This window comes from Microtus oregoni, unplaced genomic scaffold (assembly GCF_018167655.1).
Source record: "Microtus oregoni isolate MIOR12 unplaced genomic scaffold, Mior012 000002F_ref0000024, whole genome shotgun sequence".
Lineage (NCBI taxonomy): Eukaryota > Metazoa > Chordata > Mammalia > Rodentia > Cricetidae > Microtus > Microtus oregoni.
The window spans coordinates 68,180,573-68,205,970 of record NW_024543061.1 but is presented as its reverse complement, the minus strand read 5'-3'; the positions used below and the strand labels follow the sequence as shown (position 1 = coordinate 68,205,970).

The following is a 25,398-nucleotide window of genomic DNA, read 5'->3' as shown; positions in this document are numbered from 1 at the left end:
TTATAGCTATGAACCACATCAGACAAAACCGGCAATTTCTGAGTCAGAAAAGGGTGTGGGAGGAACATCTGTGAAAGGCCCCGGCCATCATCTCCAGTCTCCACCACTGCCCCTCATTCAAGTCCTCGAGACCAGCAGTGCCACCCTGGGTTTTATTCAGTAGGTAGTTACAGTAGTGTTCTTGTGCTGGCTTGTGTATTGGAGCCTAGGGTGGCTCTTTGCGAAGCTCAGGTGCAAGCTAAGGAAGCCAGGCAGGTCAGGGGTCACTTCCTCCTTCTCAGGCCTCGGTCTGAGCTCTCAATGCTGGCTTCCCGGCATGATCAGGAACACTATCAGAGAACCACCTAACAGGACTCATGTGAGCACCCATCCCTCACACCCAAACCCAACAGGCTTTTCTACCAGGACCACTGGTTTGGAAACATGGGGGTGTCAGGAAAGGGCAGTAAGCGGGATCCTGGCAAGCCAACCTGTATGTCTAGATGCATAGAGAACCCACAAGTGTGGAAGAAACTGCACCGCAGGTCCTTCCCCCAAAGGCTGCAAGCAGAAGCCAAGTGCAGCCCTTGTCACCCCACCGACTCCTGGCAGTCTCTAGATAATGATCTAAGAAAATAAGCTCACAGTTATAATTAGAGGGCAATTTGGGGGACGTACACCATTTACAAGGGTTATCCTGCCAGGAGCAGCAGGTGACTATGGGGCACTTCCTGATCGCCACTGCTTTTGTCAACGCCCACCCTGCGGGTACCAGCAGAGACAGTGGAGGACTCAGACTCTCTGGAGACCCTGCTGCATGCACAGGTCCCAGCAGTGGCTTCGATGTGACTATCTCTTGGCATAATTAGGTAAAGGGCACAGCTCAGTCCTTGCATGGCAGCTTCCCTCAGAGGGCTTGGGGTACACTGAGCCTTGTACTACCCAGTCACACAAGTGCCAGGATAGTGAGCAGCTTGAGTAGCAAGGACAAGGCCTTGGCTCTATCGCAGCTCAGGGATGAACTGAGCCCAGTTGATGTTGTCGGGGCCTAGAGGGTCCTCTTCCAGGCCAGGGAAGCTGATGTCTAGAAGGATCTTGCTGAGGCTGTCGTTCATTGTGTCTAAGACCAGGCCTTCTGTGAGAGAACGGTTGGCTGAAAGGCTGGGGACCTGTGGCTCGGGGGAGTCTGGCTTGGGGACCTCAAGATGTGGAGGTGGAGAGCTGCTGAAGGGGTCAGAGGCAAGGTCAGAGGCAAGGTCAAAGGGTTCTGAGTTGAGGAGCTCCCGGGGTGAGTCAAAAAGGGGAACACTTTTCAGAGGTGTGGTATTCAGCTCCATCAGCCCCAGGGAGTCAGGCAAGGGGCCAAAGGCGCCCTGGGGGGTTCGTACTGGGCTGAAATCTAACCCCCCAACTTTGGCTGGGGGTGTAAGCCTCCAGGACTCAGGGGTTCTGGAGAGCACAGACTTGCTAGGAGTGGAGGAGATGGGCAATGTCTCCTTGACGGGGGTCTTGAAAGGCACCCCCTCCTCTTGAGGGCAGTCGAGCTGGGACGCAGGCTCTGACGACTCCGCCAGGAGTAGGGGCTCCATGGCCGGCTGTAATGTGCTGGGGTCCTCTGAGAAAAGCAGTTCCGGCTCATCCAGACAGGGTGGCCGGAGGCGTTGTTTCCTCCGAGAGCGGCTCACCTCCCTCTTCTCTCTTCGCTTGGTCACCAGCATTTCCGAGACACACCGGGCTGGGGACTGGCGACCACAATAGGACTTCTTGGGCTTTGGGGTAGGAGAGCAGGAAGAATCTTCCCAGGAATTGGACAGTTCCTCTTTCAGTGACGCACACGGAGAGGGCCACTCTTCCAAGGGAGGGCTCTCCACTTTGACAGGCCTCTCGAAGGGTGTCAAGTCCTCCCCAGGCTGGATTTCTTCCTCCTTAATGGACTGAATAGGAAGCAAAGGCAATAGCCCTTCTTCAAGCAGGGATTTCTCCTCCTTCACTGGTCCGGCAGCAGGAAGTGGGGCGATCCCTTCATTGGCTAGCAGTACCTTGGGTGCAATTCGGACTCGCTTGCTATGACGAGCGAGCTCTGAGCTCCTAAGTGAAGCTGCCAGAGGCAATGGCATCTTTACCGAGGGCTGTAACACCAGAGACTGGTTCACTGGGAACTGGATGGGCACCAGGTATGAGCTGACCCGTGGGAGCAGAGGCTTCATCTTCCGCCCTAGGAGGAAGCAGGAGAGATCAGAGGGTTCGCTACTTCCCACTCCAGGAGCCCTGCTTAACTGTGCGCTGGGATCCTTTAAGTTGGAGAGAGAAGCTGAAGCTAGGCCCCAGAACCAGATCAGGCAGGTCTGAGGCTCACTCCCATACTCACGTGCGCCCAGCGGGAGTTCAGTTTTGACGGTCACATTTCTACGGAGCTCAGGATTGGGTCGTTTCTGCTGCTGCTTTTGGGAGGAGAAAGAAACCAGAGCTAGTAAGGTGAGGGGAGAGAGCAGAACCCCAATAACTTGAGCTGATGCAATTGGCCTAACCAACAACCCAAAGACTAGAAAAAGCTAGTTTGAACGATGGATGCAGGTAAGTACAATCTGTCAAGCCATGCTGGGGGAAAAATGGCCAGAAACAGACATATGATAGGAGAGGACAGGACAATGCGACACCATGATCCTCACCACCCACAGGGAACGCAACAGCTACCGGAGAGACAAAGGAAAGGCAGGCTGAGAAAACAGACTGATGCTGCTGCCTGCGAGGCCCATGCCACGCACTTGTCCTTGCAGTGGCAGGTCCTGCAGTGCCCAGTTTGCTCTGCTCAGCACACCTTTGTGATGCTGTGTTTAGGGCTAGCAGCCACGGGGCCAAACACAGTCCCCTCCCCACATCACAGCTTCTCTGCCCACTAAAGCCATGCTGAGCAGTGAAGGAAAATAAGGCCAAGCCCCGAGCCAGAGGAAAAGAATCTTACTGATTCCAAGTTCTCAGGCGATTGTGGAGACCCTGGTTCCAGTGGCTGGGTGGCGGCCAGGCATCGAGGGAGAGAAATGAGATGAAGTTACCACTAATGTGGTCAATCTACCCAGACTAGGAAGAAACCTATTTGATGGGTGCCAAGAGACACCATGGATAATGGTCCCTTCCAGAAGAACAGCACAGCAACAGCATCTTTATGGGTACTAGAAATTCCCAAAACAACTTTTTTCCTGAAAACGTGTTCTTGTGGCTCCATTTCTGGTCTCTAGACTTAAAAAAAGGTTTCTTTGGAGCAAGACTGAAAATACAAATTATAGGGCTGGAAAGATGGCTGAGTGGGTAAGACAGACTGCTGTATAAGCATAAGGATCCGAGTTCAGATCCCAGCCCTGCATTGAAAAATAAAGTCAGGGCTGGCCATACAAGTGCTTATACCCCAGTACTATGAGGTGGGGGTGGAGACAGGCGGATTCAGGGGTCTGCCGACAATCAACGTAGTTCCAGTTTCAATGAGAGACCTCATCCCAAGGAAACGAAAGTGACAGAACAGGACACCCAGGGTCCTCCTCTGGCACATGGCATGTGCACGGACAGAAAGATGCTCCCCCCACGCCAGCTCCCCCCACGCCATGCCATTACTAGGCCTATCCCAGATTCATTCTCCAGAACCCCATATTAGAGACCTGGAAGCCGTAGTAACAACGGTCTACTTACAGAGGAAGTTAGAAAAAGATTTCTCAATTTTGGACCAGAATAGTTCTCTTTGAGCTCTGGTCTAATGCAAAGGAGTGTTATTTGGTATCTGTCACCTGAGGTCAGGGCACTATGCAAGCCATTAACTGACTGGTTCTAGCTCTCTCAGTCAGAGAACGTCAGGAGGAACACTGCTCCTTTCCAGAGGCTCTATAACCAACAACTCTGGCTCTCTAGCTCAAACAGGGGCAATTACCTTAAACACTTGGTCCAATGTCAAGTAGCGATTGGCACTTGGGTGAATGGTCCAGAAAGAGACCTTGCCATTGGCAGACGTCTCCCGCACAAACATGTCATGGAGAGAAAGGTTGTGACGAATGGAGTTCTGAAAGGGAAAGGTGAACAGTTAGCAGCTCCGTGAGCTGGGGAAACATCACCCCTGGAGCGAACTGGGAAAAGCGGGGGAGTCTCCCCCTATCATCAGCAGAGACTATGCGCAGGGTCCTTGCAATCTGACCTGCTGGCACCTCCCTTCCTGAGGTGCCACACTGCAGAGCTAACCTCAGTCATACACCCCAGGAGACAGATTGGTGACACCCCTTCAGTTGGTTACAAAAACAATAAACCATAACAACAAAAAACAGATCTAGCTTATCTCCAGGCTATTAAAGTCTTGGGCTGGAAGCGTCCCTCTCTGTTCCTGTGCTCTATCCCAGTCCAGGACAGAGGTGAAAGGAACCCTGAAAAGGAACTTTACACCTGCAACTTCTGCCTCATCATCTGAGTGGAAAAATAAAGACAGGCAAAGCCGAGCACTCTGTGTTTTCCAGAAGTGTACCACGCCCTTTGGCATCAGGAGAGGTAAGAAGACTGCTGCCCACTGCACGATCCACAGAGAAACACAGAAGGTACAGGAGCAGCAGCAGGAAAAACTATCTCCATGCCTGGACACATGGTGCACACCCGTATTCCCAGTACTTAGGAAGACAAGGCAGGAAGATGCAGAGTTCAGCTAGGCTGGGTTACCTAGCAAGAGCCTATCTCAGAGACTGGAAATCTTGATTTTAGAGATCTAGGAAGATGCCAATGTGAGGATCAGATACAACTGTAGCACCGCTACCACCTGTGGCCCGGTGTCAGACAGCCCAGGTGTCAGCACTGCAGGCAAGCCATGCAGGGCAGGCTGCAGAGAGGACATGAGGTCACATGCTGGGTCAAATAGGAGTCAGATGTCATTCTTCCTGGCAAATCCCACTTCAAATCCAGGCTCTTGTGCGTGGCAGGTAAGTACTCTGCCAATGAACTACATCTCCAGTCTGGCAAGTCCCATTCTACCCAAGCTTTTCGATGTAACGCAAGGGACTGAAAGATGGGTAAAGGTACCTGCTGCCAAGCCTGAGCTCAATCCCAGAACTCACACTGAGAGACAACTCCAAAGAACTGTTCTCTGACCTTCACATGCCCACCACACACAGACCTCTCTGCAACAAGCAAATAAGTAAATGCAAATACATATATGTGTATATATCCATATGTACTTTCTGATTCTGACACAGATTCCCGGGCATTTGTCTTGGAGTCCCAGTGCATGAGATGAAGAACAAGACACGCCTGCCCAGTGGGTATGATGGCACACATTTGCACCCCCATCTGCTCCCGAGGTTGAACCAGGAAGACTGGAAGTTTGAGGCCAGCCTAGAGCATGTAGTAAGACTGTCTCAAAACAAGGGAGAAAAGGAAAAGGCCTGGCGCACTAGATGTTCCAGGAAGTTAATCTCTCATAATTTTTTTATATTATTTTTCATTACGACACAATCTGAAGCAGAGTGAGAAAGAGTTATACCAGAATGACCTTGACCTCAGCTATGGCGCACAGTACCTTCCAGCCTGGCTTGGCGATGTGCTTAAAATAGGGGAAGTGGTCCTCAATCCACGTGTAGATGTCCTTCAAGGTCATACGCTTTCTCTCAGTGCTGTTGATGGCAAATTGTATCATGGCCATGTAAGAGTAGGGTGGCCTCTCAGACACAGAATCCTGCCAAGACGTGGACGCTCCTGAGGGTTCCTCAACCTGTGTGGTGTGAGAAGTCGAAGGGAGAGGGACCGGAGAATGACACAGAGTTCATGGAAACCACCCCACCCCCAGCCCGCTGAGTAGCACTTCTCAACCTTCCTAATGCTGGCCCTTTAATAACAGCTCCTCACGCTGTGCTGACCCCCAGCCATAAAATTATTTTGTTGTTACTTCCTAACAATACTTTTGCTACTGTTATGAATCATAATGTAAATATCTGATATGTGACCTCAACAACCACTGCTCTAGTCTATACTAAAAACAAACTTTTCCCTCGCCCTGAAATAGGGTTTATTTGCAGAGCTACACAGAGTTCTGGAACTCACTCTGTAGACCAGGCTGGCCTTGAACTCACAAAGATCTGCCTGTCTCTGCCTCCAAAGTGCTGGGATTAATGACCTTTGCCACCTCTGACCAGAAAAACAAGCTTCTTTGAGACCACTATTTCATAATGGAATTAAAGTTTGCTATCAGTGATCAGGCATTGTTAGTCTAGACCCCCAGCAATTAGGAACTGATTCACTTCCATCCTCTTCCTGAAGATAAATTGCCTGATAAGAAGAAGCCTAGAGGCTGGGAACATACCTAGCTCAGTTGGCACAAGATTTGCCCAACATGCATGAAGGCCTGGGCTGGATCTCCAGCACCACATGAATGGACTGTGGTGACACACATGTCCGCAATGTCAGCAGTAGGGCAGAGTGATCTAGAACTCAAGGTCATCCTCAACCTTTTCTTTTGGTTTTTCAAGACAGGGTTTCTTTGTGTAGCTTTGGAGCCTGTCCTGGAACTCACTCTGTAGACCAGGCTGGCCTCGAACTCACAGAGATCTTCCTGCCTCTGCCTCCCGAGTGCTGGGATTATAGGCGCGTGCCACCACTGCCCGGGCTCACAACCTTTTCTAAACTAGCCTAAGCTACATAATAAGACCCTGTCTATTAAAAACAAAAAACAACTGGAGTCTCTTCCAGCTAATTCTCTAGTTGGGGTCTGCACAATGGTGTGTATGAATCCATGCCCATTTTCAGACCTGCAGGTCGAAAGTCTTAGGTCTCAGTTCCATTTGTAGTCCTGACGAACTGTAAACCCATCCTGTTTCAGTGTTTGTAGAGCAGCCACAGTCAAGTGTGGGGCAAATGCTTTCAAAGGACACATCTGGAGGTTTTACACAAAGACCTGATCATTCAGTTTAAAATTTTGAGATATAACTTTACACATACAAACTGTATGGTTTTTTTTTGTTATTGTTTTGTTGTTTTTCGAGACAGGGTTTCTCTGTGTAATTGGTGCCTCTCCTGGAACTTGCTCTGTAGACCAGGCTGGCCTCAAACTCAGAGACTCGCCTGCCTCTGACCCGCCCCTCGAGTGCTGGGATTAAAGGCCTGTGTCAATACTGCCCAGCCAAAAAAAAAAAATTTTAAAGAAAAATTACACAGAAAAGCAAAAGCACTAAGTGGTGTCAATAAGAGAAGTTGGATGTTCCGCTCCAGTAGCTCCTTGATCCATTTCCCTTCTTAGAAACCCCCTGCACTAAGCGGTTCTGACTTTCCTAATGAGTGAGAGACAGAACAGTTCACCTTAGCCTGATTCTGCTCCAGGTGACAATTCTCCTTCTCCTCCATCTCCTGCTTAATGCTGCAGGGGCCCAGCCCGTCAGAACTCATCTTCCCAAGCCACTGGATATTGGTTAAGCTGTTGTCCAGCGTGCAGCCTGCCGCTTCGCCACCAGCTATGAGGAAAACAACCCAAGATTCCATTAGCAGCCTCTTCAGATGTCCTGCAGCTCCATCAAAATTGATGGCTGGAGATAACCCTCCAGCTCAGCTCTTAGGGACAGGGAACACACGGTAAATCACAAATCATTGTGGCTCTAAGTTACTCTGCCTCCTGATGGACTTGAGAAATTCAGGAACGCTGAACTCCATCTCAAGGCGTCAGATAGAACCTTAGGCATCTGTCAAGGCAATTTTTGGATAGCTACACAAGAAAGTCACTTTTCTCCCCCAGGCTCCAATTTATTCCTTTAATATGGAGATTTACTTCCTTACCGGATTATGGTGGTCTGAATAAGAACGGTCCCTATATGCTCGTAGATTTGAATGCTTAGTCAGCAAGCAGCACTGTCTCAAAGGATTAGGAGATGTGGCCTTGTTGAAGGAAGTGTGTCACTGTGGGTGGGCTTTGAGGTTTCAAAAGCCTGTGTCAGGCCCAGCTTCTCTCTGCCTCTCTCAGCCCACAGATCAGGATGTAGCTCTCAGCTACTGCCTCAGTGCCTGCCTAAATGCTGCCACGCTCCCCACCATGGTGAAAATGGACTAAACCTCTGAAACTAAGCAAGCCCCCACTTAAATGCTTTCTTTCATAAGAGTTGCCTTGGGCATGGTGCCTCTTCAGAGCTATAGAACAGTGACTAAGACACAGGTCCGTACAAAGAATAAATCAAATCAACCGACCAGTCAATCAACAAATCCTTTTCCAACATAAAGAGAGAGATGGGAATGTTACATTACGGTAACCCTTTCAACAGTGCCCAGATGGTTTGCTCAAAGTTTCAGGATAAAGAAAAGTGAGCCTTTGCTGTGGCCCCTCCTAGATTCCTATCTACCACATTCATCAGCTTGACTGACTGCAGGCGGGGAGGAGAAAGGCCAGCCTTCACACCCCTTTGCCTTACAAACCACGTACCACAGGTTTCCTGTCTTTGCCTTGGAAGGGCTCCAGGTGGCTTGGGAACAGGCACACCCTTGGCTGCTGGCTTTGGTCCCAATGTCTCAGTGCTCGCTTCTGTCCTCTTGGAATCATGGCTGGTTTGGGCTTGCGGCTGGGGACCAGGAGGGTGAGATGAGGTCCCCCCAGAGCTGATGAGGATAAACTTGTTGGGTCCACTGCTGCCGCTCTCTTTCCCTTTGGCAGTTAGTGCTGTGATGATGCTTTGGATGTCGGCATTGTTGGGGATGGCCACCACTTGTGTGTTGGGCATGGTGGGGTGGTTGATGATCTTGATTCCAGCTGGAAACTTACAGGAACTGGACTCTGCCACCTCCTGGGAGGCCTGTGCTTGAGTAGGCTCCTGCTGGGCAGAGGGTCTCTTTGCTTCTTCCTCTGCTGTTTCTCCTGGGGCATTTTGAACAGGAAGGGGCAGCCTCCGTCTTTTGAGAATCAGTGGCCGCCGGGGGCTGGTTCTCATCATGAAGCTGTGCTCTCGCTCTCCATTGAGAATCACAAGCACCGACCCTGCAGGGGCAAGGAGAAGCTTGGTATCACAGAGTGGTGGGAGTGGAGACAAACTGGAAGGGGTCCTTAGTATGAACGGTCACAAGCAGAAGCTCAGAGGCCCAGGGGAATGCTGCCTGTGTCCCTGTCGAGCCCTCAGACAATAAGGACAGAACCTGGGTTTGTTGTACACTTGTAATCCCAGAACCTACAAAGTTTAAGGTCACCCTCAGCCAAATAGTGAGTTCAAGGTCAGCACTGGCCGTGTGAGACGTTGTCTCAAAAAAAGAAATGAAATGAAATGAATGAATAAAGCCCTACTACTGACCAAGGAAAGCTAAAAATTACAGTAAACAAGCAATTCAAGTGGAGAACGTGGGACTGAATTGGAGTCAATGATCTCCTGGAAGCTCACTACTGGCCAGGCCGTGGATATAACACAGCTTAGCGACAGGGTGCTTGCTTAGCTTCTGCAAGGCCCTAGGTTCAGTTGCCAGCACTACAAAAAAAGCAAACAAAACCCAGGTTGTTTGGGGTCAGCAAGATGGCTCAGCGAGTTAAATCGCCTGCTGCTAAGCCTGACACCTGAATTCAATCCCTGGGACCACAAGGGTGAAAGGAGAGAACCAACTCCAACATGTGGGTGCCACCCCCCAATAAACATGTGAAAACATTGTTTTTTAATGTTTGGCTAACAGAATAAGTGAGATGACATCTATAACAAGGTGGAAAAGCTGCCAGTCCCCCAGAATTCAGAAAGTCACTTGCAATGACTGTAGAGAGAGGTGAAAGATCAGAGAATGGATAGACAAGTGGCAATTAGGAGTCCTGACAAAACTCTGATTCTGCAACCCAGTCTGTGATACAGTCTTGGTGCTTTTTTTTTTCTGCAGGTCAGAGGTTCCGTGCACATAGTCAGAGGCACCTATGAAATCACCTTCTAGCCTGCAGGATCTCCCAAGGTGGGGGGGGGGAGGGGAACTTCCCTATTCAAAGCCTACAGCAAAACTGTGCAGTCAACGATTTTACATTTTCACTGCTGGCCAGTGAACACACAGTAGGTAAGGACTCTACTACCTCTGAGCTAAACCCACAGTGTTGTTTTTCCAGGAGGAGACATAGTCTCTTCTAGCCTAGGTTGGTCTCAAACAATGCAGCTGACCTTACATTTCTGATTCTCCTGCCTACATCTGCTAGAGTCACAGGCTTGGCCATGAGCCAGGTTTTTGTGTTGCTGGGGATTGAACCCAGGGCTCTGTGATGCTTGGTTAGTGCTTTACAATAAAACCCCAGTCCTCTTGCTTTACAAAACAAAACAGTAACATCTCTGTACTTGCAAATATTTATGGCATTTGAGTTTTGTAAGTATGTTACTTTATATACCTTAACTTTCTGCTTCACCGTAAGATTGTAACGCCCACCTCTGGTGCGGGATGCCCCTCTGTATGCTATGAATATGTTTTAGTACCATCGGTTAATAAAGAAGCGGCCAGCAGGGGTAACAAACTAGCAGTCTCAGTTTACACATCTCCTGCCTACTAAGATGTTGCTACCATTAATATGCTCAAGGTGGCTTTTATTTTTGAGAAAATCTTATGTAGTCCAGGCTGGCTTTGAATTGCTGAGCCTTTGGACCCCACTTTTGTAAATGCTGAGATTACAGACATTTGCCACCATGCCTGACCATGCTAAAGTGCCTTTGAAATGCTAAGGGAGTAGTCTTTTCTTCAGAAGAAGCATTTTATAGATTTTCATAGATATACAAAATAACTTATCATTAATTTAAATCCTGTCATTCTATTTTGAATGACAAGAAACAGGGAAACCAGCTCCTTTTTTTAGGACACCTGCCAAAAAAGGATTACCCATTTTTGACATTTGCCAGCTACTTAGGGTTCTTAGGTCCCGTCCATCCTGTGGCTTCCTTTTCTTTCTATTTCCTTTTCTCTACCTTCAAATCTCAGTTTTCATTTTGCTTCACATTACACCCCACCCCAATCAAGTAGCCGACACCCCCACACCACAGGGTATTTCTCGTTGACCTTTTCTCTTCCTAATACTCCCTAATACCTTCGAACCGGACGCAACTTGCAGAGTCACCCCCATTCTCCACACCGAACCGGGAACCTTGCAACACTCAGCTAAGGATCCCGCCCTGCAACCGTGGAGGCGGAGGCAGGGTTGACCGCCTGTGCAGGCTCAGAGGGGCAGGTCTGTTCCCAGGACCTCCGGGGGCTCGGAGAAGGCGGCGGGAAGGCCAAGGCCGGCCGGCTCACACCTCCTGCCCGGCGGTCCCCATCACCCTCTCGCGCCCCGCAGCCCCGGCAGTCCCGACTCCGAGCCCTCCCCTGGCCCGGCCCGGCCCGGCCTGGGACTTCCTTTCTGCACCGCACTCACCTCACACGCCACGGCTGCTCCAGGCGGGGCCGAGGCAGGCCCGGGCGGCGGGTCCCGGAGGGACGGCCGGGGTGGGAGCCCGGGGCGGGGTGCGGGGGGAGCCCGGGCCGGGGGTGGGTCCCGCAGCGCCGCTTTCAGTTGTTCCGCTGTTTGAAATTGGCGCCGGCGGAGCGTTGCGGTCACGTGACGGAGCGTCGCCAATCGGCACCGGCTTGTCTCCGGGTTCCGGCCCCGAACGCTCGGCGTCCGGAGGAGCGGCGGCCGCGGCCGGGAGGGCGGGTAAGGCGGTCTCCGGGGCTCGAGGGGCGGCGGGAGGGACGCGCGGGCTGCGGCTAGCGGCCAGCGGGCGGCTCCGCCCCGGCTCTCCCAGGGAGCCTCCGTGGTCGACTTCCTTCCGGGGCAGCACACGTCACTCTGCCGGTGGGCGACCCGCTCGGCCAGCCCTGGTCTCCGGTCCAGCCCTCGGTGCTGCGCGTTCCCGGCTGGCGGGGTCGTGCCCTGCGGGGGGGGGGGGGAGGGCCCGACCCGTCCAGCCTCGAGGGAGACAGGTGTTCATTTACTTACCGAACAGACTTTACAGCCGGAGCCGGAGACACGGTGGCAGATCGGGTCGTCCCTTCCCGGGGCCCACCGTCTGGTGGAGAAGGACCACGGAATGAGATAAACAGACCGGTAGAATTCTAGCTGCGGAGGAACAAGTTAGAGGCGGGTAGGTTTTGTCTGATACAAGGTCTCCCCATGTATAGAATTCTCGATCCTCGTGTCTCCGCCTTCGGAGTAGCTGAGGTCACCCCCTCGCACCCTCGTATGACACTTGGAATATTTATTTTAATGAGAAAATCTTGGCTTAGGACAGGGAAGGCTCTTTTTATTTATTTTTAATTTAATGAACCGAGACGCTGTGTGAGATCTGTACCTCACTACAAAGAAGGGTGGGAAACCGAAGTCTGCTTTGACTGAGTGCAGAGGCTGAAGGTCATGGGATTTGAACTAAGGCGCAGGAGTGCGGTGTGCTTTGAGACTGGAAGGTCTTCAGCCTTGTTGAGTTTTGTCCTTATCTAATAATTAAAGGAAGCCAATCAAGAGTTGTGTTATGCCCAAATCCGTGGGTCCCGACAAAAGCCAACAAAGGAGACCAAGTCCCATATGTTAAAGCAAAGAGCCTTTATTTTAATCAGGTTTGCAAACTCGCTCTCTCCGCATGTCCAACATATTGGAATATTCAGAGAGCCCCGAGCTCAATTAGAATTGAGTTTTTAGGGGCTGGAGAGATAGCTCAGAGGTTAAGAGACTGCTCTTCGGTTCTGAGTTCGATTCTCAGCAACCACATGATGGCTCACGCCCATCTGTAATGAGATCTGGTGCCCTCTTCTGGCCTGCAGACATATATACAGACAGAACACTGCATACATAATAAATAAATAAATAAATAAATAAATAAATACATCTTTAAAAAAAGAATTGGGTAAACTGTTGAGACGCCAGTCTCCATTTAAATTTATCGATGGCCAGAGTCCCAGGTGATAATGGTTGGAAGTAAAGAACTTCCTTTGGATGACCTGCCCAGACTTCGCTTTCATGGCTGCTCCCCACATCAGCAGCTAGGCCTGTGGGCCATAACACTAATCCTGGGGTGAGACAAAAGGATCTCGAGTTAGAGGCCAGTCTGGATTGCAGAGTGAGACCCCATCTGAAAAATAAAACTGGGCTGTAGTGGTGCAGGCTTTTAATCTCAATACCCAGAGACAGCCGGATCTCTGAAACTGAGGCCTGCCAAGGCTACATAGTAAGACACTGCCTCAAATAAAAGCAAGCAAAGCTTGAGCAGAAGTAAGTCAAAGCCTGAGTTAACATTTGGTTTGGGCACGTCTGTAAGAGATTATCTACATTAGATTAAGGTGGGATAACTCCACTCTGAATGCTTATGCTCCCATCTTGTGAACTGGGGACCTGGACTCACTAAAATCAAGAAAACCAGCTGAGCACATTCATCTGCTTCCTGCCAGCTAAAGTGTGTGCCCAGCTGCCTTCAGGTCCCAGCTGCCACGACTCCCCCAACACAAGACTGTACGCAGGAACTGTGAGCCAGAATAGCCAGCCCTTCCTTCCTTAGCTTGCTTTCCTGGGGTATTGATGCCAGCAACAGAACAAGCACCTAGTGCTGCGGGCATGCCTTGTAACCCAGCACCTGGGGATGCGGAGACTACACAGTGAACGTGAAGCCAGCCTAGGCTGCGTGAGACCTTGTCTCAAAAACGTCAAAATAATTGTAAGAGGTGCTGGTATATAGCCAAGGGGTATAGGCCTGAGGTTCAACATGAAAACCAAAAAGAATATATTTTCTTCAAAGTCATGCAAGGGTAGGGAAACAGGTAGATACAGATCGTCAGGAAGGAACCCCCTGGGAGGTAAGTGCATGGGGCTTCACTGTGTGACTCAGTTGGCTTCTCTGCGGGGTGGGCATCTGTTTTGAAATTTTGTTTTATGTGCATTGGTGTTTTGCCTACATGTATGTCTGTATGAGGGTGTCAGGTCCCCTAGAACTGGAGTTTCAAACAGTTGTGAGCTGCCATGTGGGTGCTGGGAATTGAACCCGTATCCTCTGGGATAACAGCCACTGCTCTTAACTATTGAGCCATCTCTCCAGCCCCGTTGGGCGATCACAAGCTTTGTCTGAAAATCTCTCGTGACTGCTCACCCCAACTCCACACTCACTTGGCCTCACTGGCTCTCCTGACCCAGTGCTGACACCATGTCTAATCTTATTGTCGTCATTCATCCTTTAAAAAAGGACCTTAAAACACAGCTCACTGTGTATCCCCCACTGTCATGGAACTCACTGTGGAGACTAGGCTCCAGCGCACAGAAATCTGCTTCCCGAGTGTTGGGATTTCAGATCTGTTACCACAGCCTCCCAGATGCTGACATTGTGTGAGTGATGTGGGGGAAGGGGAACACACGTGGGTGTCAGAAGACATCTTTTCCAGTTTTTTTTTTTTTTTTTTTTTGCTGGCCATGTAATTCTCAAGACAGCTTTTGGGCTGTTTAAGATTTCACGTAACTTAGGCTGGTCTAGAACTAGCTAACAATGACCTTGAACTCCTGATCCTCCAGCCCCCTAAGTGCTGAGATTATTGGCTGCACACCATATCCAGCGTGGTTTGGCTTTTGGTTTTGTTTTTTATTTTTATTTTTTATTTTTGAGACAGAGTTTCTCTGTAGCTTTGGAGCCTGTCCTGGAGCTAGCTCTTGTAGACCATTCCGCATTCCGGCCTTGAACTCACAGAGATCCACCTGTTTCTGCTTCCCAAGCGCTGGGATTAAAGGCGTGCGCCACCACTGCCCGGCTTTGTTTTGTTTTTTTCAAGACAGGGTTTCTCTGTATAACAGCTTTGGCTATCTTGGAAGACCTCGAACTCACAGAGATCCACCTTCCTCTGCCTCCTGAGTGCTGGGATTAAAGGCCACCAACGCCTGGTCCCAATGGTTTGGTTTTTGAGACAAGGTTTTTCTGTGTAGCCCAGGCTAGACTTGAACTTCATCTATCCCAACTCTATTGGGATAATAAGTGTGTCCTGCCATGCCCAGCTATAACCATCATTGCATGTGGTGCGCCTCAGACTGCAGTGACCTTCCTGCTTTTTGCTTTTCCCAACTCTTCATTCCAGGTTAGGTGTCTTCCCACCCAGAAAGTCTTCTCGGAAATGAGTGGAAGCAAACCATTGTACTGAAGAGTAATTGTTTCCTTCTGTTAAATTCTCAGCTCCTTTCCTTCCTTTCCACTTTTTCTTTTTTTGCAGTACAGGGGGTTAAACTTGGCTTTATACATTTAAGGCAAATGTACCTCTCCGATGCAATCCCAGCTCCTCAAAACCAGGGACATCTTTCTCACTGCAGGCGTCCTCAGTGCTCAGTGACTTGATAAGTACTTGTCCATCTTTAATTCCTAGTGCTCAGCATGGCACAATAAGTGAGTTCAGCGGGTGTTTACTGAATGAGTGTTGCTGAGATAATGTGTTTTGTGAGGTGCTTTAGGAAGCTGTGTTCCCCCCCCAACCTGAGGACTGAACGGTAGTTTTTGGTCGATTGACCAGCACGTGTCATGAAGGATGGGGGAATCACCCACAAGATTTTCTCCCGGCTTTTGTTTCTTCTCTACAGGCATGGTTTGCAACTGGACCCCAGCCCAGACCAGGAAGGCAGCCTGCATCATGAGGTTACAAATTGCTCGTCCTTTACCTGTTGATGCCTCCCAAAAAGAGACAGCAAAGACAGTCACACAAAGCCCAGCTGCAATTCCACCATCAGCCACTGGAGGGCCCCAAACATCATGAATCTCTCCAGCGACCCATTACCCACACTGTACGAGTGCCCAGCAAGCCCATTGATCAGGGCACCATCACTTCCTGGGTAGGTCCTTTGACCTTTACTGTGTTAGGCTTTTCAGAATACTGACTCTTTATCCTTGTGGAGCAGGGACAGGAAAGCAGATACTCTTTCTGGTTGTGGTAACCTGACTTATCTAATTTTCTTTTTTTTTTTTTTTTTCTTTTTTTTTTGGTTTTTTCGAGACAGGGTTTCTCTGTGGTTTTGGAGCCTGTCCTGGAACTAGCTCTTGTAGACCAGGCTGGTCTCGAACTCACAGAGATCCGCCTGCCTCTGCCTCCCGAGTGCTGGGATTAAAGGCATGCGCCACCACCGCCCGGCCTTATCTAATTTTCTTAGTTCAGATCAAAATACATGTTATATGGAACTGGAGTCTTCCCTGCCAGGTTCTTCTGAAAAAGTTCTGAGGGACTATTTCACTACCCAGTAGCTGGGTGAAAAAACTAGAAAAATGGCAAGCTTCTAAATGAGATTATTTCCTGTAACTCACGTGGGAAGTACTAGGTATTCTATGGTTGAATGAACTGAACGTTAGGGAGAAAATCCTACAAAAATGGCATTATGAGGCACACCTGTAATCCTAGCATTTGGGAGGCTGAGGCAGAAGGCCAGCCTGGACTGCATGGTAAGATTGTCTTAAAACGTGTGTGTGGGGGAGAGGGGGGAGCTGGAGAGATGGCTCAGAGGTTAAGAGAACTGACTGCTGTTCCGGAGGTCCTGAGTTCAATTCCCAGCAACCACATGATGGCTCACACCCATCTATAACGAGATCTGGTGCCCAGAACGCTATATACATAATAAATAAATTTTAAAAAAGTGGGGGGGATCCATAAGCACTGATTGGATAAACATACAGTACTAGATCCCTTTTCTGAACACTGTCTCACTTCCTAGTTCTTGTGGCTGCCATTCACTGTTTGCCAGACACTCTGCTGGACGTTGGGGATGAGTCTGTGGGTCCCCGCCCTACTGAGGGCTTTGTTCTGCTGAGGTCTGAACTGCTGAGTGTGCCGAGCGTGCTGAGTTGTGGGTTCTACCCCCTGGATCCTTCCAGCCCTGCTCTCGTGAAGTTTAACAACAGACTGTTAAATAGCCATAGTGGTGTCGTGTGGTGACAAGAAATACCTTGTCTCCTCTCTGAGAGGCAGAGGGACAGAAAAACCAAAGCTGTTTTCTTATTAGTGCCTCACGTAGCTGGTTGGCTTGGGGTCCTTTCGCTGTAGCGAATCCTCATGATTCTGAACAAAACTAAAGAAGGATTCTGCTCACTGGATAGTTTCTCTGGTAGTTGACCCACTGCCCTTTTTGTCTTTTTATGCACAGGTCTTACCTCAGTTTGATACAACAGCTGAAAGCCAGCTTCCAGCACACCGGAAACGCCGCCCCCAAGACCAGACAAAACAATTAACACGAAGATCTACCTGCAAGTTCCCACGGCTAACCTTTGAGAGTCCACGGGTTTCCAGTTCAGAGACAGTGATATCCTTGAACAGAGACGAGCCCTGCCAGTCAGAAAAGGACACTCCCAGAAGGCCTTTAGTGCCACTGCTCAGTCCCCAGAGCTGTAGGGAGCTGTCAGTGCACGCCCCTCAAAGCTTACCTCATGTGTTCACACCCCCTGATATCCACACCCCGGGGTTGTCTGTGAGAGAAGAACCTGCTTCCCCCGATCAGAAGGAAAACAGTCTTCCAGGCTGCATCCTGGGCCCTGGAGCTCCCAACAGCCCAGAGCCCGGACCTGTTCTGGTCAAGGACACCCCTGAGGAGAAGTATGGGTTAAAGGTCACGTGGAGGCGCAGAAGGCACCTGTTTGCCTACCTCAAGGAGAGAGGGAAGCTGGACAAGAGCCAGTTCCTCGTGAAGATGTGAGTGGATGTCACAGGTGTCATCTCAGCTGCTGATCGCCGTCATTCCCAGCCTCACGTCCCTGGCTTGAAAGGGTGACTTGGAGTGAGCACCAGAGGGAGGAGGACTTAGCTGCAGGCCTGGCGCTGGAACTCGGTTTCTAGATTTGCTGGTTAAGCCCCCTCATATGAGGAAGAGTGGATTTAGTGTCATGAACTGTTGGTAACTGTTTGAACCTCTAGAGTACCTTGCACTGTTTACGATGTTTGTAAATAAATGGCTGCTCTGTGTGTCTAGAGAACCCCGCTTTTGTCAATAATGCAGCAGTGTGGCCCATCTATGAAAAGCTCTGTGCTGGTAGTCTTTTATCCCAAACTTATTTCTTTCCGTATTTTTTGTTGCTGATCATGAGGCTCAAAGACAGCGTCCACTGATGGAGAAAATCAGAGTGGTTGACAGCTGCCTTTACAGCTTTGACTTTTCTGTCCAAAGGGCCACAACCCTGTATTCATGAATACATTGAGGTCAAGGGAGGTTTGTGTTTTGAGATTGTTTTACAGTGAAAAATATGCCAGCAGAGCGGTGGTGGCGCATGTATTTAATCCCAGCACTCGGAAGGCAGAAGCAGGTGGATCTCTGTGAGTTTGAGGCCAGCCTGGTCTACAGAGTGAGTTCCAGGACAGGCACCAAAGCTACAGAGAAACCTTGTCTCAAAACAAAAAAAAAAAACAAAACAAAAAGCCAATATTATAGTCATATGGTGAGGAAGTGGGGAAGTGGATTCTTCTTTCTTTTTTTGGTCTGTTTTTGTTTTTTGAGACAGTTTCTCTGTGTAGCCCTGGCTGTCCTGGAACTCACTCTGTAGACCAGGCTGGTCTCACAGAGATCCACCTGCCTCTCAGATGCTGGAATTAAAGGCATGCACCACCACTGCCAGGCTGGGAATGGATTCTTTTTTCTTTCTTTTTTTTTTTTTTTTAAGATTTATTTATTATGTATACAGTGTTCTGCCTGCATGTATGACTCCAGGCCAGAAGGGGGCACCAGGTCTCATTACAGATGGTTGTGAGCCACCATATGGTTGCTGGGAATTGAACTCCAGACCTCTGGAAGAGCAGTCAGTGCTCTTAGCCTCTGAGTCATTTCTCCAGCCCCATAATGGATTCTTATAAGTAACTGTGTGTACGTAAAGTAGAACATTACCTCTGCTAACAAGTGCCTCAGTGGTCCTATTGCCCATACACATAGCATCTCTTTCAGCTCTTCTCATTTAACACCCAGCCCCTGCTGGGCCAAGCAGAGCTTATGCTACCCTTTATATGGGTGAGAATTTTTTTTTTATATATTATTCCTTGGTGTTTTTGGATTTATTTATTCATGTATATGTGTGCTGTCTTCATGCACAGAGTCGGCATCAGATCCCACTATGGTTGTGAGCCACCACGTGGTTGCTGGGAATTGAACTCAGAACCTCTGGAAGAGTAGTCAAGTGCTCTTAACCACTGAGCCATCTCTCCCGCAGCCATGGGTGAGAATTTGAAGTGCAAAAAACGAAGCAATCCAGGGAGGGGACTAAGGGAGTGCAATGCTCTAGTCTATTTATGTACTGTATTTCCTAGATTTCAAAAGTTAATTCCTGGGGCCTGGAGAGGTGGCCCAGTGGTTATGAGTCTCAGATGTCCAGAAGGCACAGGTTCTGACAGCCCTGGCCACCAGGGATGCATATGGTATGCAGACATACATGAAGGCAAAACATCCGCACACATAAAATAATAGCCTTAGACTTGGTGGCCCATGCCTGTAATTCCAGCACTAGGGGGCAGAGGCAGTCTATAGTGAGATCTTGTCTCTGAATAAAATACTTTTTTTTTTTTTTAAATTTTAAAGTGAAAATTTGGATTCAATATCAAAGTGGTAACTTCGGCCTTACTAACCAAGTCTACATGTAGTAGGTTTGGTCAGAAAGTCCTATAGGGACCAGAACCAGACAGGATCTGATGCCTGGAGGCATGAATTCACTGCAGAGGGCAGGTTTAGCAGCCACCCTTACGGGATAAGGATATGCGAAGACAGTCCCCACGTAGGGGTCCTTCAGTCGTTTAGGAGAGAGGGCTGGTGTAGAAGGGCATCCCGGAGCGGGTCAGACTTCGAGGCTTCTGGTGGCAGAAGTTCACAAATCCCTGGACCACAACCCTGGCAGCCACTCTGGGTGTTCTCCTCGCTACAGCGCGGCTCTGGGAGTGGCTCTGTGGAGGCGGCCGCTGACTGGAGCAGCTGGAGACACCCCGAGGGTCAGCTGGGTCCCAGCCCCGGGTGAGGGGGTGGGAGGTGCACCCCGCTCCGGCGCACGCGCCTTCGCCTCCCGGTGTCTCCCGCCCCCTGGAAACCCTCCAGCTTCGCGGCTGGCGCCATTAGCCAGTGAGAAGGGAGCGGCGGGCACTGGACCAATGGGCGTCGGCGACAGTGCGGGGTGTGGTTGCCAGGGGCTGGGCCCGACCTCCTCCATCCTCTCCAGCCTGGCGGCCGCAAGTCGGGGTCTGGACTCTGATGCCACCGGCCGGGCGGGTATGGAGGCGGCGCGCTGCGCACCGGGACCTCGCCCGGACAGGTCAGGGGCCGGGGCCAGGGCTGCAGAGGGGCGGGGAGGGGTCTCCCGGCTGGGTAGGCGAGGACCGGGACCAGGATCGGGTCTCCAAGCTGGGCAGGCGCTGAGCATCCCGCGCCGCCAGCACACTCTCGTGCCGCTCCCTTGGAGTTTGCCCCGAACCAGCGCGCCCTGCTCCCCCAGGGTCTCCGATTTCCTCACTGGCAGTGCGTTCGCCCTTTACCGTGTCTCTCTGGAGCAGAGTCAAAACTGAGGTGGAACGAGGTCCCTCCCGGGAGTCGAAGCGGAAGGTCGCGGGTGATGGTTAATTGGTTCCAAGGCCGTTGCTTTTGGCAGTCAACGCGGAATTCTGGAACGGAGTGCGAGGACTGAAAATGCAAAACTGCTCTTTTCTTTTTTTTCTATCGCTCCCCCACCCCCGCCGCCGGCTTTCCTTTCTTCCTTTGAGTTCCATAGTTCTCTTAGTTAAGCTCCGTCTTAGTTTAGACTGCTTCATACGTCTTGTTTGTGCCCCCTGTTTCTCTGCTGAGACCCCTCTTTTTGCCCGGTCCACAGGGTGAGCCTGGGAAATCAAATGGGTTGCAGTCTCAGACTGTTCCTTTCTCGTCAGCTGGGCTAACGAAAAGTTAATGTGTGTGTGTGTGTGTGTGTGTGTGTGTGTGTGTGTGTGTGAAATCATTGGCTCAAAACTTTGACATTGTCTGAGGGTTGAAACCAAACATTTCAACTACATTCTTCGTTCACCATCCCATCACCACGGCAAATAAAGACTGGGCGTGTAAGGATTTAGTCTGATGTTTAAACTAGTATTTAACTGATTCGAAACCATCTTTTAAAAAAAGTCACAAAGACGTTGGAGTATAATACCCCCCTCCTCCAAGGTCGATCTCAGGCGGACTAGGCTCGCCTCAGACTTGGTAATGAGGATGACTTTGAACTTCGGATCCTCTACCTCTGACTGGGCTGTTTTGGTCTTTCATCAGGTAAATTCTACAAACATGATAGCTGTTACACCCTCCCCATTTTGAGAACAACAAAAAAATATATATTTGCAAGTATAGGGTCTGGTTATTTAAAGTTGGCATTCAGTGTCTCTGTTTAAGATGTACGCCGGGCGGTGGTGGTGCCGGTCTTTTAGTCCTAACACGCAGGAGCCAGAGGCAGGCGGATCTCTCTTAGTTCCCGGCCAGCTGGTCTACAGAGTGAGTTCCAGGACAGCTAGGGCTACACAGTGAAACACACTGTCTTGGGGCGGGCAGGATTTAGTTTTATGAATTTAGAGAAGTAAATTTTATGGGGCTATGGTTTTATTTTTATCCCTTTCTGTTGTTTTGCCTTTTTGTTTATTTTGTCTTGAGACAGGTCTTATGTAGCCTCTGGTCAGACTGGAACTCTCCATCTAAACCAGGCTGGCCTTGAACTCATTTAGGGCTGTCTGCCCCAGCTTCCCATGACTCGTGATTTTAGGGAACAAGAAGGACTTGACTCTGAAATTGGGGCCAGGTGGCGGCTGTTTTTTTTCATCTTCTGCACTTGAACCTTAAAGGTGTAATTTTTAAGTTTCCCCTCCTCTCCAATATTTTCTTCCAAAGAAACCAGCTCTTTAATTTTCAGTTGCCATCAAAGGGGACTCTGTGAGTCACGGTTTCTTCTGCCCTAGGTGGGAGACAGTGTAGCTTTTGCCACTCTTAGCTCATCTCTTGCTAAAAGGGGGTGCACGTCTGGCTTTTAGGTAGTCGTTAATATTGAGAGAGAGAGAGAGAGAGAGAGAGAGAAGACTGACTCTCAGGGCAATCCAGTAATCCAGGCTGGCCCCATACTCCAAACCCTTCTTTCCTAGCCTGCCAAGGGGCTCGTATGGTCATGGATCACCAGGCCTGGGTGTACTCCTGTCCTGTCCTGGTGTAACACTTTCTTGTTTTGTTGTGTTTCCAAGGTGGTCTTGTATAACTTGGACTTACCTTGAACTCTTAATATTCTGCTCCCACCTCCCTGCTGCCAGGATACCAAAGATAGAAGCCAGGGCTTCAAGCTTAACTCATTTTTTTTTTTTTTTTTTTTTATTTTTGAGACAGGGTTTCTCTGTGGCTTTGGAGCCTGTCCTGGAACTAGCTCTGTAGACCAGGCTGGTCTCGAACTCACAGAGATCCGCCTGCCTCTGCCTCCCAAGTGCTGGGATTAAAGGCATGCGCCACCACCGCCCGGCTTAACTCATTTTTTTAAAAAAAAAAAATTTAGTTATTATTGGCAGGCATGGTGCTCACATACTTTTAGTCCCCGTATGTGAGAGGCAGAGGCAGGCAGATCTCTGTGAGTTCAGGCCAGCCTGACCTACATAGTATATCTATTTTTTTAAGTTATTTATTATTATTAATGAATGGTGGTGGGTGTTATAGCATAAATATGGAAGTCAAAAGACAATCTGTGAAGTCAGTTTTGGGTCTGGGAAGGAAACTCTAGTCACCAGGTCTGCGTGTCAAGCACCTTCACTGCTGAGCCATCTTTCCAGTTCCTAAACTTTTGATGAAAGACTTGAATACAGATCTCCTAGTATTAATGCCTTTAGTTGTATGGGTAACAGCTAACCTTTAACTTTCCTGTGGTTTTTCCCCCTTTGACTTATGTAGCTGTTTGGCTGACTTGTCTTTCAACAAACAGAGAGTATTAACAAGCGAATTTCAACTATTCTCCTTCTGTTGGAAACTGGAGGTAGACTGTAAAACCACACTCAGGAACTTTGCTGAGCCGAGACAGTTTGTGCTGCTGATTCCCTGGGGGTAGCAGGTTGCGAGCATTGGGGCTGACTGAACTTTTTGCTAGTGATGCTGGAGTTGGTGGTGTGGCTCAGGGTCAGAGCGCTTGCTTGGCGTGTCAGAGGCCTTAGGTTTGACCCCAGCAGTACATATGCACAGGTAGACTCGTTGGTATGTGTTGGTATGCTCGGCATGGTTATGCATAGCTGCAAGTTTAGAGTCAGCTTGGACTACATAGTGAGCCCCAGGCCAACCAGGGCTACACAGGGAGATCGTATCTTTTTTTTTTTTTTTTTTACTTTTATGATGATTCTTTGTGGATTTCACAGCATGTATTCTGATCTCACTTATTTCCCTGTCCCCTCACATCCGCCCTCTGCCCGTGTAACACATCCCAAAACAAAACCAAATTTAAAAGAAAAACTGAACAAAATAAACAAAACAGAAACAGAGAGAGAAAAACCAAACAAACAAAACAGAAATAGAGAGAGAGAAGAATCTTGTGTGGAAGCTGCAGTGTGTTCCCTTGAGTCACAGTTTACCCTGAAGTCCATTCATCTTTATTTGCAAGTGTTTGTGGCTACAGTCATTGACCTGGCTCCAGGCCTCTGGCTTCTGCTTGGCCACCTGCCACCGATAATGTGCTCTCCCTGGGGCTCCTCTTGGATGTTCTGTTGTTGTCTTGTGTTGGGGAGGTCCCGTTGTTTTGGATCTGTAGGTTCGTCCCCTTCACATGCTCCAACAGATCACAGGTGGGGTGAGTGTTGGACACTCATAACATAGTGTGGTTCTGGCCCTGGGTGGTAGCTGGGTTGGTTAGCCCGCCAGCTTTCCCTCCTAGTCACTCTTAGCACCACCCTGGCGAGTTTACCCAGTGCAGCCTACAGCAAGGAGCAGGGCCAGTAGGGAGACCCTAGCTTAGCCCTCTCCACAAATGTGATTTCCTTTTAGAAATAAAATCTGAAAGCTTGGTGTGGCCTGAAACCCAGTGCTGTGGGATCCGTGGGGCTGTTGGCTATCAGCCATCTCCAGGTTTAGTGTGAAACCCTGACTCAAACATGTATTCATAATTCATAGTTACACACACACAGAGACAAGACAGAAACACCCGGCTCAGGAGTTCATCAAGGTCACGTTTGGCTACTTAGCAAATTCAAGGCCAGCTTGGGCTGCGTGAGATCCTAACTTAAAAAGAGCCCTCTCCAGACTAGAGCGATGACTTCACTGATTAAGAGCACTTGTTGCTCTTACAGAACACCTGTGTTCAGATCCCAGCACACACGTAGTGGCTCACAGTCATCTATAACTATAGTTCTTAGGGACCCAAAGCCTCCTTCTGGCCTCCTCAGACACTTGGAGCATGGAAACAGGCAAAACACTCATACACGTAAAATAAGATGGAAAGGAAAATGGAAAGAAAATTTGAATATTCTTGACTGGAAACCATGCCTTGCCTAGTTTTGTCAACAGTGCCTACCGTGCAGGGCAGGTAGGTTTTGTTGGTTGGTTTGTTTGTTTGTTTGTTTATGGCTAAGGGCACAGCCATCCTAGACAGGAAAGAATATCCTGTAACAAGTTCCTTCTTGCCAGAGTCCTTTGCTCTAAGCAGAACGGTTTCTGGCTCCTTAGACTTTCCTGTGCAAACACTACCGTTTTCTTGGCCTTGGTGCCCATTGAAAGAACAAGTTAATGTTTGTTCTTAGCAGAGCAGCGAGAATGTTTGAATTGAATCCTCTGGGGAGGATGCGGAGCTGTGTCCAGCTGGGTGTTGGTTGGTTGGAGGGCCTAGATAATTCCTTTAGTTCCCCTGCTGGAGACCAGCTCCTCCAGAGAGCTGGGGCCTCTGACAAGCCACAGTCCCTTGGAAGTTGGTTCACCAGGGGTAATTTTCTGTTCCACATAATCTTGACTGCCTTGTCAAGCATCCTTCCTGGGCTTTTTGGTGTTTGTTTGATTTCTTTTTTTTAAGTTTTTTTTTATTTTTATGTACATGTCTGTGCAAGTTCTTAAGGAGGCCAGAGCAGTCAGATCCCCCTGGTGCCGAAGTTACAGCCTGATATAGGTACTGGGAAAGAGAACTGAACTTGGGACCTCTGCAAGAGCTATATACATGGTACTTTTAAATCTCTCCAGCCCTAAATGCTGCGTGCGTGTGTGCATGCATGTGTGCATGCGCATATGCGATGGAATCTCATTGTATAGATCAGGCTGATCTGTAACCCCTTTTTTAAAAAGTTACTACATTTATTTCTTTTTTTTTTTAACATTTATTTCTTTATGTCTTTTTTTTTTTTTTTTTTGGTTTTTTGAGACAGGGTTTCTCTGTGGTTTTGGAGCCTGTCCTGGAACTAGCTCTTGTAGATCAGGCTGGTCTCGAACTCACAGAGATCCGCCTGCCTCTGCTTCCCAAGTGCTGGGATTAAAGGCGTGCGCCACCACCGCCCAGCTAAAAATCCTAATGTCTTTTTGTTTGTTTGTTTTAAAAA

The 25,398-nt window shown here is 49.3% G+C and overlaps 3 protein-coding genes across 7 annotated transcripts in view; 2 read left to right on the top strand and 1 right to left on the bottom strand.

Moving 5' to 3' along the window:
- Window positions 1-95: 95 nt before the first annotated feature.
- Foxm1 (forkhead box M1) lies at window positions 96-11,441 on the bottom strand. Of its 3 annotated transcripts, none has more exons than XM_041642383.1 (8): window positions 11,324-11,441; window positions 8,399-8,947; window positions 7,291-7,442; window positions 5,519-5,710; window positions 3,896-4,024; window positions 2,942-2,986; window positions 2,348-2,420; window positions 96-2,194 (listed from the first exon to the last, which is right to left on the bottom strand). In XM_041642383.1, exons 2-8 carry the CDS (start codon window positions 8,901-8,903, stop codon window positions 981-983), a joined length of 2,310 nt encoding a protein of 769 aa, XP_041498317.1. In that variant the 5' UTR covers window positions 8,904-8,947; window positions 11,324-11,441; the 3' UTR covers window positions 96-980. The 3 variants fall into 3 exon arrangements, with proteins under 3 accessions (XP_041498317.1, XP_041498324.1, XP_041498327.1); XM_041642390.1 differs by having other exon boundaries at window positions 2,348-2,417; XM_041642393.1 differs by lacking the exon at window positions 2,942-2,986 and having other exon boundaries at window positions 2,348-2,417.
- Window positions 11,442-11,520: 79 nt separating this feature from the next.
- Rhno1 (RAD9-HUS1-RAD1 interacting nuclear orphan 1) lies at window positions 11,521-17,852 on the top strand. 2 transcript variants are annotated; one of them, XM_041642402.1, is made up of 4 exons: window positions 11,521-11,602; window positions 11,895-12,032; window positions 15,485-15,733; window positions 17,033-17,852. In XM_041642402.1, exons 3-4 carry the CDS (start codon window positions 15,569-15,571, stop codon window positions 17,576-17,578), a joined length of 711 nt encoding a protein of 236 aa, XP_041498336.1. In that variant the 5' UTR covers window positions 11,521-11,602; window positions 11,895-12,032; window positions 15,485-15,568; the 3' UTR covers window positions 17,579-17,852. The 2 variants fall into 2 exon arrangements, with proteins under 2 accessions (XP_041498336.1, XP_041498340.1); XM_041642406.1 differs by lacking the exon at window positions 11,895-12,032 and having other exon boundaries at window positions 11,546-11,602.
- A 2,218-nt stretch (window positions 17,853-20,070) lies between these two features.
- Tulp3 (TUB like protein 3) overlaps window positions 20,071-25,398 on the top strand; it is a 38,649-nt gene continuing 33,321 nt past the window's right edge. The window contains exon 1 of one of the 2 annotated variants that reach the window (XM_041637034.1): window positions 20,071-20,162. In XM_041637034.1, coding sequence (XP_041492968.1) covers window positions 20,122-20,162 — 41 coding nt within the window. In that variant the 5' untranslated portion in view covers window positions 20,071-20,121. The remainder of the gene's footprint in view (window positions 20,163-25,398) is intronic. The other variant, XM_041637041.1, reaches the window with a different exon arrangement.